This window comes from Astatotilapia calliptera, chromosome 16 (genome assembly GCF_964374335.1).
Source record: "Astatotilapia calliptera chromosome 16, fAstCal68.1, whole genome shotgun sequence".
In the NCBI taxonomy this organism is placed as follows: Eukaryota; Metazoa; Chordata; class Actinopteri; order Cichliformes; family Cichlidae; genus Astatotilapia; species Astatotilapia calliptera.
The window spans coordinates 4,421,341-4,437,850 of record NC_137437.1 but is presented as its reverse complement, the minus strand read 5'-3'; the positions used below and the strand labels follow the sequence as shown (position 1 = coordinate 4,437,850).

Genomic DNA, 16,510 nt, shown 5'->3' with positions numbered 1-16,510 from the left:
GGTGAATTAGCGTAAGCGGGTTTTTTGTAGTATCACAAGAGTCCAAATGGTGCAGATTCACAGCGATGTGTTATAGACGTAAGTGGAACGCGTACGCTGTCATGTGATCTTTGTTTACTTCCGCCCGAACCTTGTCTACACGTGTAGTGAAAGGTGAGTCCTGGTGTTTTTTTCCAAGGATCCTGGTATTTCTTCTAAGCTAGTTTCTTAGCATCTTTCTACAGTGTAAATAGAGAAAATATGTTCACAAAGACGAAACATAGCTAGCCTAGCTATCTCATTACTTCACACCAGACGTTTTAAGTTGTCTGGGGAAATCCCAGGTGTTCCTAATAACATTAATAATGGCCTTGGTCTTTTCCAGCTCTCCTGTAATTAATTATACATTTCACGCTTGTACTTGTTGAATCAAACGCCACCTGAGCGCTGTCTGTCCCTTTATAAAGCGCCTTTTGAGCCTAGGCGTTAATTCTTTCCTCGGAGTTGTTTGATAGTTCTTCAGGAAGTTGCTCATTTCTGTCGTGTAACGCTAGTTAGCGACATTTTGTCAAGTGGGAAATATCAGTGATACCAAGTCTTATTATAATTATTTGACCAATTATAAGTGGAAGAATATACCTAAGAGTATCCGGAAGTAGAAAACGGTACCAATCTGGATCCAAGTTGTTTAAGAAGTTGGTTACAAAGAGCGAGAATCAAAGTTTCACTGATATCCGATTACCAGTTAAATTCTAAATAGGAAATCCCCACTGTCCTGTGGTAGATAAATGCCATCTGATCTGAAAGGTAATAAAACTTCTTAATTTGCTAACAAATAATATTTTATTGCTGTTTTTCCGCCATAAAATGTACATGCACTCCAAGGTCACGTCATCATTTACACGTTGCCAGTACTGGGTTTGAACCCCCCTTTCCCCTCAGAATTGCCTTAATTCCTAAAGGTATATATTCAACCATAGCCTGGGAACCTTTCTTGGAGATTTTGGTCCATGTTGACATAAAATCACACGTTTGCTGCAGATATATCAGCCGCGCGTCAATTATTTGAATTCCCTGTTCCATCAGATCCCAAAGGCGCTCAGCTGGATTTAAACCTGGTGACTGTGGAAGCTATTTCAAGTCACTGCCATGTTAAATAAACCACTTTGAACTTTGTGGTATAGTGTGTTATCCTGGAAACAGCCATCAGAACATTCACACACTGTGATCACAAAGAAATGGACATGATCAGCAACAATAATCGGTTAGGCTGTTGCATTTAAGCAGTTCTCTGCTAGTATTAAGAGGTCCAAAGTGTGCCGTAAAAATAGCTCCTACACCTTTATACCACCATCAGTCTGAACAGTTGGTACAAGGCAGAATGGATCCATGCTGTTTATGGCAAATCTTGACCCCACCATCTGAATGTCTCAGCAGAAATCAAAACAAATTAGACCAGGCAACATATTTCCAGTGTTTTGTTGTCCAATTTTGGTGAGCCCAAGCACATCATAGCCTCATTATAGTTCTGCTTCTCGGTTTGAACATCAGCAGGTTGTTTTGATTTTCTCTACATACACTGACTTGCTGATATGGTAATGGCTTATTATTATATTATATTATATCATGTTTTATTCCGGCACAGTTGAAGCATCCACAATTTCGTTGTACGTGTACAATGACAATAAAGGACTATTCTGTTCTATTATTATGTGAATGCTGTGATGCATTCACACTATTGAGTTTTCTTTTCTTTTATTGAGTTTTCTTTCAGCACACATTAAAAGCTTTGTAGTTTTATTCACTAATTTAACATAGAAGATGAGGAACATGGCTTGTAGGCACTGACTAATAATAAAACATCATCGTTTTTAATCAGCTTTATGTTCCTCGTGTGTTTCATCCTACTGTCAGTGTGTACCAAAGGCTATGGCTGACACCACCGAGATTAATAAACCCTTCAGCCCAGAGGAGACCCGGAGGATTGTGCATCATTTGCAGCAGCCCGCAGTTTTCCTGAACATGACCTGCGACTGGCCTGTTCTCCACTGGACAGCAGTGCATCTGTCAAGCTGTCTTGGTGACAGACTCATCCGATTCCGACTTGGGAGAAAAGAGAAGACACAAGGTAAGTAATTCAATGTATTGAATGAATTTATCTGTAATTACTCACCTGGATTAAACATTCACAATGAAATTTATGTGACCAAAAAGATAAATTCAGTTCCCACAAGCACTCCTATCGGGCTTAAGCTGTTTTATTAGATATTGCATATTTATTAAGCTATAATAAAAAAAAAAATTTTAAAGGAAAACTCAGCTGTTGCTGCATTTAGCTGTTACAAATCTGGGGCTGTGTCATTTTTTTCCTTTCTAATGATTTCAGATGCTGTAACTAAAATTCAGTTTTTGAACACAAAATGAAAGAAGACAAAATAAAAATACAAGACCTGTTAAAATACAAGATAGTGATGATCTATTTCTATTGAGCAATAACTGATCACAATAAACTGAGGTTTGTTTTAGTTCCTAGTATTGTGTGAGCTTATGGAAACTTGTATAGCATTTCAAACAATTTCCAATGAATGAAAATTTATATATTGACATAATCTAATGAAGGTTAGCCGGCTGTTTAACGATGTGATTTATAATGTCTCACAGATGAAAAACACACTGAGGGTCTTTGTTTTTGAGCATCTGCTGTATTTTGCCCTCAGTGTGGCTCTGAAACGGCTCCCGTAATGATTCTTTCTCTGATAAATGACAGAGAGTATGCCCTCTGATAAAAGCTGGCTAATTAGATTTCTAAATCATCTTTTTTTAATAGCTGCAACAGCTTACAGGTTGGGCATTTCTCATCATGCATTCTAAATGTCATCACTCAACCACAGACACACCTCGTTTATGGAAAAAAAGAAAGAAATAATAAATCATTACAACTGATTAATTTTTCCTTTGAAGTGGGTTAAAAAAAATCATGTCTGAAAAGTGCTGTGGTTCTGGTAAATGAAACAGTTCTCTTAACACACAGTCTTGTGAAAACAAGTTTAATTAAGACTCATGCAGTCCTGTGAAAAACTAAGTCCACTCCAAATTTAGTAGCTTGTATAACCACATTCAGCATCAACGACCTAAAGTAATTGTTTTCTGTATGATTGTTATTGTGGAGCAGTTTTATCCCACTCTTCTTTACATTTGACATTTGTTTATGCACAGCTCTCTTAAGGTCCCACCACAGCATTTCAGTTGAGTTGAGGTCTGGACTTTGGACTATTACAGTATCTTGTTTTGTTTTTCAGCCTGTGATCATTGTCCTGCTGGATATATCAGCAGAGAAGAGGCTTTCTTCTAGAAAATCTTCCCAACAATCCATATTTGTTCCACGTGTTTCTAATTGTACTGAACTTTAACATTTAGCATGCTGACTGAGGCCTGTCTGGGATGTGACTCTTGGGTTTTTTTGGGTTTTTTTACCCATCAGGCGTAAAAGGCTGATTGGGTATTGAGTGGGTGGTGGTGACATGCAACTTTGTAAACACAATAACTCGAGACTGAGGGGACGTAGGATTTTCAAATTGATACCATAAATCCACTAAAAATCTCTGACAACTTTGAATCTTGGTGGTCAAGTTTCTTTTTTTTCTTTTCTTTTCTGTATTTTTTTAAATCTTTTGTTTGCGATAACCCGAGGAAACGTCACCTAGGATTTAAAAATTGATACAATAGGTGCAGGAGGATTACTGAGAGCTTGGGGATACCGCTGACAGCTGTCAGTATGTGGGCAGTTTTTGCAGTCTTACCTTGTGGGAAATTTGTCAGGACATTCACTCCTGGGAAGATTGCGGCATTGCGTTAACACACACCTGAATGTTCCAGACCAGCAGCCTGTCAAAAATCCTACTTTATGGAGGTGATTACACTCGATAATCATCAGTTAAGCTGCTGTTCTGTGGCTACATATCTACTTAAACCAAAGTTGGTCACTGGTAGTTTAGATCAGCTGAACTGTTTCACTAAAACTGTATAAAACCTTTAACTAATTATTGTCTTGTCTGTGTTTATTGTTATTTTCTCAGCTCCTCTTTTTGAGACCCAGTGTTCCTACGTGGAGGCCAGTGTAGCTCAGTTTCTCAGCTGGACTCAGGGTCAGTCTGGAACAGACGTGGGGCCTTTTTCTGAGTACTCCTGCTCAGAGTATTGGGCTTATGCTGACTACAAATATATTGCCATGATGTTTCAAGATCAGCCTTTCATGTTTGAGGTAACCATCCTGCTGCATGCATGTTGACATGTAACATAAGTTAAACAGTCCAGCTGAAATCTGGCATCAGTGTTTGCACAAGTTTACAAGTTTACTGCTAATCTTAATGATATCTGAGATATTTAATTGCCATTGAAACTAAAGGGCAGTGACAAAGACTTTTGGTCAGGTTATTTTATCAGGTTAAATATCCAAGAAAGCGAGATAAAAGCTAATTAAACTTACCTAAAATTTGAGGATTTAGTGCTTGAAAACATATCGCAGGGATCCATTTTTCACTATATTGATTGCACTTCAAAAAATTCCTTATTTTAAGTGTTGGAGTTTTTTAGTTAAATAATTTTTTCTAAGCATGTAGGCTGCTCAAATATTGAAAACACAACATTTGACCCCAATTTTTTTATTAGTCTGACTCAGAGCTTGCGTTCTAATTTATCCCAATGGTGGTGGATGGGCTGTGTGTTCAGACAAGCCACTTAGTGTGAAGTGGGCATGTAGGGACACACTACACACATTCACAAAAAGTTTTCTTCCTTAGGACACACCTTCGGTCCATTCCTTCCATTCCTTCTCAAACAGTACAGACACACTGACCAAATGTTATGTATTGAACAAGAGAAGCACATGTCGAAGATTGCATGACCAAATGTTTGACATCATATACAGTCTAAGCATTATGCGTTTTATTTACAATAATAATAAAGGTTTAATTTAAAATGTTTCATACTATAAGCTTCTTATGCCTTTTGTAAGAAACTGAAATTAACAAGCGATTCAAATAAGCGAGTCAAAATAACTTTTTCATTCTATTCTTATATTGTTTTGACATTTTCAATTAAAATGTCAAGCTTTTGTGATGGCAGCTTTATACTAGCTGTTCTCATCATCTGGCCGGTAAAGACATAAAAGTGCCATCCTTTCTTGAGCCACTGCCGCAAATTTATTTCATTTTTATCTCTGTGATAACTTTTTATTGGGCATCCACCTCCAATTATTACCTCCTGACATTCATGCCTTTGAGACAGACAGACATGGGCTTTTTGCAGGATAAATGGTGCTGGCAAAAAGGCTGCCTGAAGGCTCGATTGACCAGACTGTCAAAGCTTACAGCTGCCTGCATGTGTGGTAATGACTTCATTATTCAGGATGCCGGTGTGATTGCTACACCTTTGTGTCCTGACGGCACATGATTGACAGACTAGTTTTCCTTGAAAGATGACAAATGCTGTTGCTTGGTTTCTCTACTCGGGGACCTCCATTGGTCACTTGTAATAGGCCCTGTCATTGTAGCTGATGAGGCTGGGTTACATCTGTGAGCCTATAGAAGAGTGGTGACAGTTCTCGTTTCCATGTCACGTTATTAAAGAAGGCACCAAAACCATAATCTGAAAATCGTAAACAGTCGTTTATGCACACGGCATTTTGGATTGATACATGGCATTCGAATGTGTGTGTGTGTGTGTGTGTGTGTGTGTTGCAGCATGTAAAATGGTCCGAGTTTGGCTTTGAGGGGCGTAATGGGAGAGAGAGCACCTTATGGATCGGCACAGAGGGAGCCAACACGCCATGCCACCTGGACTCTTACGGCTGTAACCTTGTACTGCAGGTGCAAGGACGGTAAGATGAATCGCTACCTGTGTTGATGCTTCATGTGCTCCTCAGTAACCAGACGATAAGATAAATGCAAACATACGTACGACATGAGACTGGAAAAACAAAATTGGGTTATATGAAGTGGTTTAAATGGTACTTGAATGCTTTTCTTTTGATGCCGTGATAGCCTGAAGTGCCTTGTTATCAGCTAACAGGCTCAAGCTGCGTTCATAAACCCCATGATCGTTATGTGCACAGAGACCTGCTCATTACTGCTAAGTAAAGCAGGCATCAACAGCACTAAATGGCAGGAATTGTTTATTGACAGGAATTGGCAGAGGTGAACAAATCTTTCAGTCATAGTGGCCGTGCCTCCAACGTCCCATACAGACAAAAAAAAACAAGCGTTTTGGTTTTTCAGCTGCTAGGTTACATATTTACATAACTGTGGTTATATACATACATATTTGTGTTCCAGTGCTTACAACTCTCAAGATTTATATATTCTAATAATAATTCTTCAATTTTAATAACACAAATTACACGTATGCAGTGAAACTTGATCGAGTTCTCCGCAAAGAGTGCAGTTTTTTAGTCTAATTGATGAAAGTCCCCTTTTTTTGTGTTTAAAAATCCTACATTTAAAAATGTGGATCTATTTTCTAATGGGCCCGTGTGAAATGAAACTCCTGTTTGTCATTGTTTCATTGTCTCTTACGTTTGACAGCGTTGCTTCAACTTGCATCCAAGGGTTTGATTATGTTGCAAAACAGAACAGGTTGGGTAAAACTAGGGTGTAAGTATGAGTAACTGTGAGTCATGCAAATAGTTTGGTATTCTGTACTGTGATGCTAGCCCAAAAAGTGTTGCAATGCGAGATAGACACACTGTCTGGGTCTATAGTCGAGTTTAACACCAGTCAAACATTTATTTTATCGACACATTTCTCGTTACAAAGAGACGAGCACGTTCATTTTCTAATTGGGTGACAGAAAAAGTTTGCAGTGAGAAGCACTCACTGTCAGGTGTGAAATAAAAAGTGACACTGTCCTGTCATACCTGTGCACTTAATGGGGAGAAGCTGCAGCTGAGCGGTGAGAAGTTTCAGGATTTCATAAAACCACGTCTGTGTTTCACCCCTCTGGTGGTTGTGGAAGTTTTCTGCCTGTTAAGCACTTAGGTCTTCTGCAACACTGGAGGTGCAGAGTACTATAAATGCTGACACGGAGTGCGAGTTGTCCTCTGCCCTCTGAAAAAGAGTTGATTTGTCACACAGCTTGCTAGAGAGGGTGGGAATGAAGACAGAGGGTGAGACGCTTTATGGGGTTCTGTGAGTCACGAAATATAAGGGAGCAGGTCTTCCTTATCTCGCTGCACTGTTCTTCCAGAGAGCAACGGCTATATCTCACCACTTGTAATTGGGTCTTGAGTTCTTTTATTTGGTATTGATCTCTAATGGAATGAAATCCAGCTCGAGCGGTCCTTTGACACCGCTGATCTTTCAAAAATAAAATAGTGTTGATTGATTTCATGACATTTGTGTGAATGGTGGGTCATAGTACCGGAAAACAATCATGGGAGTGGAGTACTTTAAAAAAACGACTGTAGTTTAATGTTCATGTTAGAGAAAATAGAGTTGTTTCACAGCGATGGATTTGTAGCTGGTCGTGTCAGCTTTTGTTGTCTCCCAGAATAAGACGGGTTTTAAAGCTTTCTTTAATTAACAGATATTGGATGTCTGGATCTTTACAGCAATATCGTTTTATTTTTTTATTATTGTTCACTGTAGCGCAAAGTAAACGATATGAAGTATTTCTTCCTCTTTTAATGATTAGCATTTTTTGTGCTAAATTTACAGTATATCAATGTTAATATCTGTTAGCACTTTTTAATATTGGTAATTTTTTATCAGTGTTTTATTTGCAAGCTCGATTTACAGCTTAAAAGGTCATTGATTAACACCGCATGAGTCACCAGACAAAAGAGTTAATTTCTAGCATTAATCTTTTAATTTAAAGTCATATTTAGCTTTTCTGTTGATGTGTCCAATATGCAGGAAGCGCTGGCACCTCTTTCCCCCGGAGGATACAGCTAAGCTTTACCCAACTAGAATCCCCTACGAAGAGTCAAGTGTCTTCAGCCAGGTGGCTGTTCTTCATCCTGACCTGAGGAGATTCCCTGCCTTCCACGGTGCCAGTGAACACATCGTCACTCTACAGCCAGGACAGGTCAGGAATTCTGATGACATCATGTCTACAGAGATCTCAGACCAATATTTTTCTATATTTTCTTTTTTTGTAAAGTAATCAATAAAGTAAATGAGCAATAATCATCAGTGTTAGCCCTGAGAGAGCTTTCCAGATGCTTATAAACAAAATTCATAAGAAATTAATAAGAAGAATACAAAAGTACTGTTTAGCCCTAGTCTCTATAATTTATACCTAACGGTGAGCTGACACCTCTTTGTTTGGATTAAATCAGTTGCATTTTCTTCAGACTATAGAAAAACCACAGTGATTTAGTAAAGCCTGAAGTTATGCAATGCTGTGGCTTTACATTTATATGATGAAGTGCTCGTGACACAGAAGCAGTAACCATAAAATATAACTTTATTGGTCCTTAAGCAGTGAACATGTGAAAGTAGACTGAACAGTGAGATTTATTTGTCTTGGTGTCCTTCATAAAAACTTGAAGCAAGGCGACAGTCGTGACTTGCGTCCCAATTAAAGTCAGGCATCTACAGTTACACTGGATCACCTTCAACACACTGTTGTTCCTATAGTGATGAAAGCGAAGGTTAAGCAGCGCTATCGCTCTTGATCTAACTGGGTCAAGTCCAGGCCTGATAAATCGGTCAGGTTTATGTCATGTGCTCAGCCAAAGATACGACCGAGGTTTTGTGGAATCCAGATTTGGTTTTCATGATGGTAATTTTAACACTTGTCCTCCTTTGATCATAAATAATTGTGAAGGTGCTCCTGCATGAAGGTCATCCTTTTTCACCTTGTTTCAGAAAAAGAAACGGTCACTATGGACACAGAGCAATTATCCAGTTGTCTGCTTTCACTATCTGTTTGTTCTGGAGCTCACACAGCTTATTAAATACCCTCCTACAAAAAAACAAGCTGTCGGCTAACCAACAGTCCGTTAGTTGTGATTTGATTTATAGGTCAGGGTCAGAGCTCACCCTTGTGTTTTATTGTTTAATAGTGAAATAAATTGCAACAGTGCGGCACGGTGGCGTGGTGGATAACACTGTTGCTTCGTGGCAAGAAAGTCCTGAGGTCAACTCCACCACGTTTCTGTGTGCAGTTTGCATGTTCTCCCCATGTTTGCGTGGTCTTGGTACTCCGGCTTCCTCCCACAGTCCAAAGACAGTTTTAATCGATTCTAAATTGCCCACTGTGTTAGCCCTGCGATGGACGGACGACCTGTCCAGGGTGTACCCCGCCTCTCGCCCTATGACAGCTGGGATACTTTAATAACCTTGACCTCTTCCAGTCAGTGTTGCAGCAAGCTTTGGCCTGACCTTTTATATACAGCTGACAGCTCTGAGTTTATGCTTCAAAGAAAACCTAGAAATGCTTCAACTGTTGAGACAGAATGAATACTTTGAGTATCTACCACAGTCTCCTCAAAGATGGCCCCACCTCTGCAAATCAGATTAAAAGACGGCTCATTTCTCCTGTCAGGCAGCAGGCCACAGACGAATCAAGACTGCTGTGGAGGCCGGGGAATCAATAAGCATTCTTTCTTTTTCTTTAACACACCCGTTGTCTGAATGGATGAACGATTAACAGCAGAGGGGGGAAGGTTTATGCTGCCATCTAGCGGATATGTGCAGTCGTGTATTTCCTAGTATTTAGGAAGATGAAAGAAAAAGAGTGGGAGCTGTCATTGACCTTGCCATTACTGATAAGTTTGTGAAGACTTTATCTTCTTTGCACAGGTGCTCTATGTCCCCAGGCACTGGTGGCATTATGTAGAGTCAGTGGATCCTATCACCGTCAGTGTCAACTCCTGGATTGAGCTGGTAAGCAGCATCATGTCTCTTTCATCCTGAGCTCACCAAAAACACCCCAAAATGACACAATATCATATATATTCCAAACATTTCAGAGTAGATGGCAAGTTATTATCCCGAACATGTTGATTCATGTTGTATTAAGTCCTCTGAGATTAAGGCTCCTCTCCTTCTTGAGTAATGAACAGGACCAGCAGTAAAGTGTTTCCTGTCATTATGATGAGTGTATGTATATGAAGGGGCATGAAAAAAGGCTCCCTGGTGCAAGACAAATGTTTATTCGGAGGTTTGCCCCACTCTAGTTGTTTTCTGCCAAGGTCACAGACACCAAAAACTATTTCTTCTTATCATTGATGGTAACCATCTTGATCATGTGTGTTCTTTCTCGGCTCTCTGCTTCTACACAGGAAGTGGATGACGTCGCCAGAGTTGGTGAGGCTGTGACTAAGACGGTTGTCTGCGCCATTAAAAGTGCTCGAAGCGATGACAACACTGACAGCTGGCTCAACCCCACTGAGGTAACGAGTAATTACTCTTTGATATCAATTACTGTGTCAGTTTAAAAGCCGTCTTCTTACACCTACTTCTTGCTTGTGTCTGTCAGGATCATATTCTGATCTAGTGCAAAGAAATGCAGGTTTTTGTTGCTTTTTCACAAAATGAAACGCTTCACTGCTTCATTCACTGTTCTTTGTTGCTGTGTAGGGAGTTATTTAGAGAGCGATACTGTGTGTCAAAGGGCAAAATAGGAATCCAAATTTGGGTGCGCCTCAGTGGGTCCCTTTTATCCGCGATGATTTTATAGCTGTTGACCTTCAATTGAACTACAGGCAGATGATGATAAAACCTGAGCCTTTGTCTTCCACAGTGAGATGTTCTCTTATCTCTCTTTAGCTTTGGGGGTAGGGGTTTGCTGACCTGCTTTGTTTCCAATTGCCCCCTTAGAAGGAAGGGTCACTGCAAATCAATATAGAATCACTCTCAGTAATGATCTTCATCCTGTGATAAAATGCTATCATTCTGAGGGCACTAGTTTCTTCCAGGATGACACTGCATGCAGTTAAAGGGAACAAAAGCCAGATTAATAGTTTGAATATGAAATTTGATCAGAATTAAATGATAACCAGGCTGATTCAACACATCTCAACCTAGTTGAAAGCCAATGAGATTTTTTGGAATAGCACCCTCCATCAAATAACCAGATGACAGAATATCTACCTTACAGCCTTCGAGTAGAGTCTCACATACTTGCCTTGAAGTTCTTATTAAGGCATTTCATGGCTTTATTTAATTTTCCACTCATCCATATATGTGTCCATCTTCTTCCGCTTATCTGGGGCCGGGTCGCGGGGGCAGCAGCCTAAGTAGAGAAGCCCAGACCTCGCTCTCCACAACCACCTCCTCCAGCTTGTCCGGGGGAGCACCAAGGCGTTCCCAGACCACCCAAGAGATATAATTTCTCCAGTGTGTCCTGGGTCTGCCCCGGGGCCTCCTCCCAGTGGGACATGACCGGAACACCTCACCCAGGAGGCATCCTTGTCAGATACCTGAACCACCTCAGCTGACTCCTTTCGATGTAGAGGAGCAGCTCTCTACTCTGAGCCCCTCCCGGATGGCTGAACTTCTCACCCTATCTCTAAGGGAGAGGCCAGCCACTCTTCGAAGCTCACCTCTGCTGCTTGTATTCGCGATCTCGTTCTTTCGGTCACTACCCACAGCTCGTGACCATAGGTGAGGGTAGGGGCGTAGGAAAACCGATAAATTGAGAGTTTAGCTTTTATACTCAGCCCTCTCTTCACCCCAACAGACTGATACAGCATCCGCATCACTGCAGCCGCAGCACCAATGCGTCTGTCGATCTCCCACTCCCTTGTCCCGTCACTTGTGAACAAGTACTTTAACTCCCCCACTTGGGGCAAGAACTCGTCCCTGACCCGGAGTGGGCACTCCACCCTTTCCTGGCTGAGAACCATGGCCTCAGATTTGGAGGTGCTGATTCTCATTCCCACCGCTTCACACAGATGGTCTGATGATAATCAGCTGTGGCAAATCGAAAGTACAGCCTCTGTCAATTTTAAGGTTTTATGTATGAGAAAATAATAAAAATCATCTGCTTCTTAACAAGGCTTAGATAAATAAAATGACATATTACACTGTTTTTAACCAAAACTAAGCCAAAAAACTAAGGACACCATTACTGCTTCTATTGGAAGTAGCAGCCAGGTACTGCTAATCAAATGCACTGGATTAACTGATCATCATTTTGGAAGTTTGCTGGTCTGGGGTGTTAGGTGTGTATTAACACAATGCCGAGGATGAATGACAGGATCTGAGAGTGAGATGAGACGTAACTGTTGACTGACTTTCCATCAGTCCGGGAAGGATTATAAGGTAATTTCCACACACTGTGAAGTCCACTCTGCACTGACAGATTATCTACAAGTAGAAAACATTTAAGACAGCTGCCAGTCTGTCCAGGAGTGGACGTCCCAGCAAATTCACCCGAAGGTCATATTGTGCAATTCTCAGAAACAGCAATAAGCCCAGGAGCTCCATCTCAGACTACACGGGCCTCAGTTAGCAAGTTAAATGTTAAAGTTCCTGACGGTACGGCTTTTTTGAGAGTGTTGCCAGAAGGAAGACTCTTCTCTCCATCTGCAAAAGAAAAGAATCACGATCGAGTCAAAGTCCAGACCTCAACCCAATTGAAATGCTGCGGTGGGACCTTTAGAGAGCTATGCATAGAAAAAAATGCCCACAGTCCTCAATGAACTGGAGCAACATTGTAAAGAGGAGTGGGCCAAGATTCCTCAAATTCCTCCATTTTTCTGTTTTGACTTTTGGTGAGAGAGAGACCAAAAAAGTCATACAGAAAATGATTACTTCAAACTATTGCTGCTAAAAGTGGGTGTAGAAGCTACTGCATCCTGGAGTGTTCTCAGTATTTTATGCACTGCTTTTGCATAGTTTTTGCATAAATTTGTATAATGACACACTGTTGTGTATTGCTGTTCATCTGAGGTTGTATTTACCTAATTTTCTGATCTGATAATAACTAGTTAATGTTTTATTATGCCCTGATATGTAAGACCATAGAATTAGGTGTACTTTGTTTTTACCATGACTGTATCCTGGCCAGTGTTGTGATGATGACGTTGTCAGAACCTGTAGAGAGTCAAGCATATAGTGAAGCTATAGCTGCGCACAAAACCTGGAAAATCAAAGATTTTCATTTTTGAATTCAGACGGAGGCAAGTTAGCTGTTTCCCAGGGTTCAATCCTCTGCTAAGCTAAGCTTTTGCTGACTTATAGCTTTATGTGGTACAGACGTGAGAGGGATGCCAGACTTCTCAAACAAAGGACATTTACACTTTGTCTCAGAACATTTATTGAATAGCAAATGATTACAGATGAAGTTCCTCTAGTCCTTGATTAAGTAAAGCACCCTGGAGACCGTGTGTTTATCTTTGGTGAAGTACGAGAAGTCCTTCTTTGTATTGCATTAGTGATTTGAAGTGTAAGTGACTTCTGCATGAGTGTATCCAGGCCTCCACGAACTTGCTGAGACACTGGTTTGACTTTGTTAGATTACTAACCACTTGTCCCCCCCACACCTTCTTATTTCTCTGCTTATCAGTAGGTTCAGCCAGGCAGCTTGTCCCACTTACAGACTATATTTATGTCACTTACTGTGTGTCATTTTCTATGCAGACACAGTATGAGCTGCAGTGTCATAATGTAAGGAGAGCTGAAAGCCTCAGTTGCATAAGTTCATAGGCATTGAACTTAAACCCCTGTTAAAGTAGCTTCTCAGAGCTGCTATGAAATGATTTATTGTGATATTCTAAAAGTCTTTTTTTCACAGTTGTCCTTTTAGAGACGGCTATAAAAGTTGTAATAATAGTTGTGAAGGACGTCTCTACTTTAAACACATAAGGTAGTTATGCTTACATAACTTCAGGACCAATTACGCAGTATTTTTAGTCTAGTTCAACTGTTTGCACACCCAGTTAGTTTCATATCGTTATCAAAATAGACTATGACTTTGAAGGATTAAAAACAAACAGCGGGGTAGCAGTGATCTGTACGGGGGATAATTACGATGCTGTGATGGATTGATTCTGAGTACTTGTGCTTGAAGTCAGGTAGAGCAGTTCAGCTGAAGTCTTTCTTGTGGCAACAAAAGTAGAGCTTCAGGTAACCTTTTTTAAAAAGCGTTTTTTGCATATTGATTAGCCAAGAAAGGATATAGTCTCCCACCTACAAGGAGAGTCACAGATGCCTTCACTGCGCCAGTTTAAACCTATATTTCCATTTTCCAGAAACTGTTGTGTATTATATATTAATGTGCACAAATTTAGACTAAAAAAAGGAAGACCTAGGTGAAGAAATGCCTCTTGTGTGGGAAAAGTCATGGTTCTTTGAGGAGCTCCCACCACATTTGTGTTGCATCTGATTTCCAGGAAAGGGGGTTAATTGCCTGTTAATGTTCTTTTAATGCTTTAGGCCAGGTAGAATTCCTGGAGGCAGGTTTAGTGAAAATGATACAGATTCTTCTTCATAAGGCTTTAAATGATAAATGCTAATTCCTTTGTAGATATGGAGATTACAGTGGATGTAGTGGGCCATGGGGTTCCAGTCAGTTGCTGCCATTTAGTTGGTCTAATCTTGCAGAAATGGCTTTGGTGTGAGCTGCAGGCCTCCTTGGCCTCACACTTCCCTGACCCTTTGTCTTGAAGGAGAGCTGATGTGTGGCACTCTGCCTGATTGATCAAAGGCATCCTGGAGTCAGTTGTCTCCTCTTTGTTTGTGTTGGTTGCATGTCCAGTGTGGCTGGTTTGTTCCTACAGAAGTAAAGAAGTAGAAGTGCACTCTGAGAAATGTAGTGGGAAGACTGCTCTCTAGGTTCTGCCTGGTAGATTTTGTATAATCTTGCTGAGTTGCAAACAAACGGCACCGAAAAACAACACAATTACTTCCCAGCACATTAATAAAAATCTATGTACAAAGGTTTCCCCAAAATGTATAAGCAAATTAACCGCCTCTGCAAGATGGGCTTTTTCTGGAAATATACAAAGTATTAAACATATTAAACAAACTCTAAAGCCTCTGTGAGTTGAATATTAATTCAAGTACAGCTTCTTGTAAATGATTCTAATGGCAGTTCTTGTTTGGAGAACCTTGTAAGCATTAAAGGGATTTATAATGCACTTTTATTAGACCATCTAAGTGTCATTCCAGGCATGCATTGATTAAATTTTTTTTTCTTTATTGCTTTGCCTGAATCTGTTTAGCAGATTGCGCTCAATTAAAATTCAGGCAGTTCATTTTGTAATCTTAAAGGCTGTACACACTGTTTATCTCTTGGCAGCTGTCTCCAGCTTTCTCTCCGTTTTTGTTTTGTTTTTATAGGAAGAAGTAACATCCCATAATGAAAATATGCAGTATCTGAACCTGGCGGCGAGAGCTTGGGCTCAGAAACAAAGGAGTTCCTGCCACAGCAAACTGAGCCCAGAGTTGCGAGACACCTGTCGAGTCAAGCGGGACTCGGGTGGGCAAATCAAGAAAAATAGTGATCGGGTTAGGAATTGTGCACCCTTCAGTATTCCCTACGGACCACATCTCATCTCTGTACGCTGTCAGCAAGAACTGAGGAGGACGACCCCCGAAGATGTAGAGGTCAACTCTTCCAGCAACAGTGCAGTCAGATCTCAAGAGGACTGCGCTGTCAGCTCCGATCCAGCACAGACAACCAAGTTTGCAGCTGCTGTCAGACTCGATCAGAGAACACATGGATGTAACGCTGGTTCAACTCGGTGTAGAGAATGTGACTGTGCAGATGGGACATCAAAGAACCTGTCAGAGGATTATAAGGCATCAACGCATACAACAATAACCACTAACGACTTGTTAGACTGCCTGGTGCATCCAGACATCATCACCCGTGTCACTGAGCTGCTTCTAGAAAAGCATACAGGAAGTGATACGACCACCTGATCATCCTAGTTTTGATATTCACTTATCAGATGCAACATGAACATGGGGTTTGTTGTGAGCCACGATTATTTATTAAGTTTTTTTTACCCAGAAATTGGCCCTCCAAACTACGAGTCATGTTTTGGCATCATTAAGTAAGAGGCCCGACTTTTATTTCTTCTCTCATTTGTCACTCTTGACCTTCTTGGCGTGAACCACAGATGCAGGAAATCGCAGCCAAAAGTCATTCTAGTGCTGCAAGTGACAGTCTAACATATCCTTGTTTTGTTTTCCTGCACATGCTCATCCTTTTTGGTTCTTCCAAACTAGGAAAAATGGCCACTGGAATCAATTTAGTATGTTAAACAACCAAATAATTCAAGATAATATTCCAGGGATACAAACATTGTGCAGAAAACAATGTATCACAATGTCAGTTAGTAAGGGGGGAATCATCATTGAGCAGCCACAAAGGACTCCTTGTAATAGTTTTGTGATTGATGAAAGCTGTGTAAGAAGTGATAAATGAACTGTTTGAATAGTCTGCTGTATGTGTGCGGATAATAAATGTAATATACCCACTTTGCCTAATTGAATTCCCTGTAGTTGGTTTGTCCTAGGTGGGGACATTTTACACATCTAAACTTGGTCAAAGAGTTTTTGTCAGATTTTGGTGC

The 16,510-nt window shown here is 40.5% G+C and overlaps 1 protein-coding gene across 2 annotated transcripts; it reads left to right on the top strand.

Moving 5' to 3' along the window:
- The first annotated feature begins 12 nt into the window (after window positions 1-12).
- Window positions 13-16,424, top strand: hspbap1 (hspb associated protein 1). Of its 2 annotated transcripts, none has more exons than XM_026143948.2 (8): window positions 13-153; window positions 1,894-2,107; window positions 4,056-4,240; window positions 5,721-5,857; window positions 7,890-8,061; window positions 9,783-9,866; window positions 10,265-10,375; window positions 15,270-16,424. In XM_026143948.2, the coding sequence occupies exons 2-8, from the start codon at window positions 1,909-1,911 to the stop codon at window positions 15,852-15,854; spliced, it is 1,473 nt and encodes a 490-aa protein (XP_025999733.2). In that variant the 5' UTR covers window positions 13-153; window positions 1,894-1,908; the 3' UTR covers window positions 15,855-16,424. The 2 variants fall into 2 exon arrangements, with proteins under 2 accessions (XP_025999733.2, XP_025999734.2); XM_026143949.2 differs by lacking the exon at window positions 13-153 and adding an exon at window positions 503-786.
- Window positions 16,425-16,510: the final 86 nt, after the last annotated feature.

Coding starts and splice junctions, on each gene's coding strand:
- hspbap1 (XM_026143948.2), top strand. CDS start 1,909: ATGGCTGACACCACCGAGATTAATAAACCCTTCAGCCCAGAGGAGACC. Junction 9,867..10,264: donor TCAACTCCTGGATTGAGCTG/GTAAGCAGCATC, acceptor GCTTCTACACAG/GAAGTGGATGACGTCGCCAG. Junction 10,376..15,269: donor GCTGGCTCAACCCCACTGAG/GTAACGAGTAAT, acceptor TTGTTTTTATAG/GAAGAAGTAACATCCCATAA.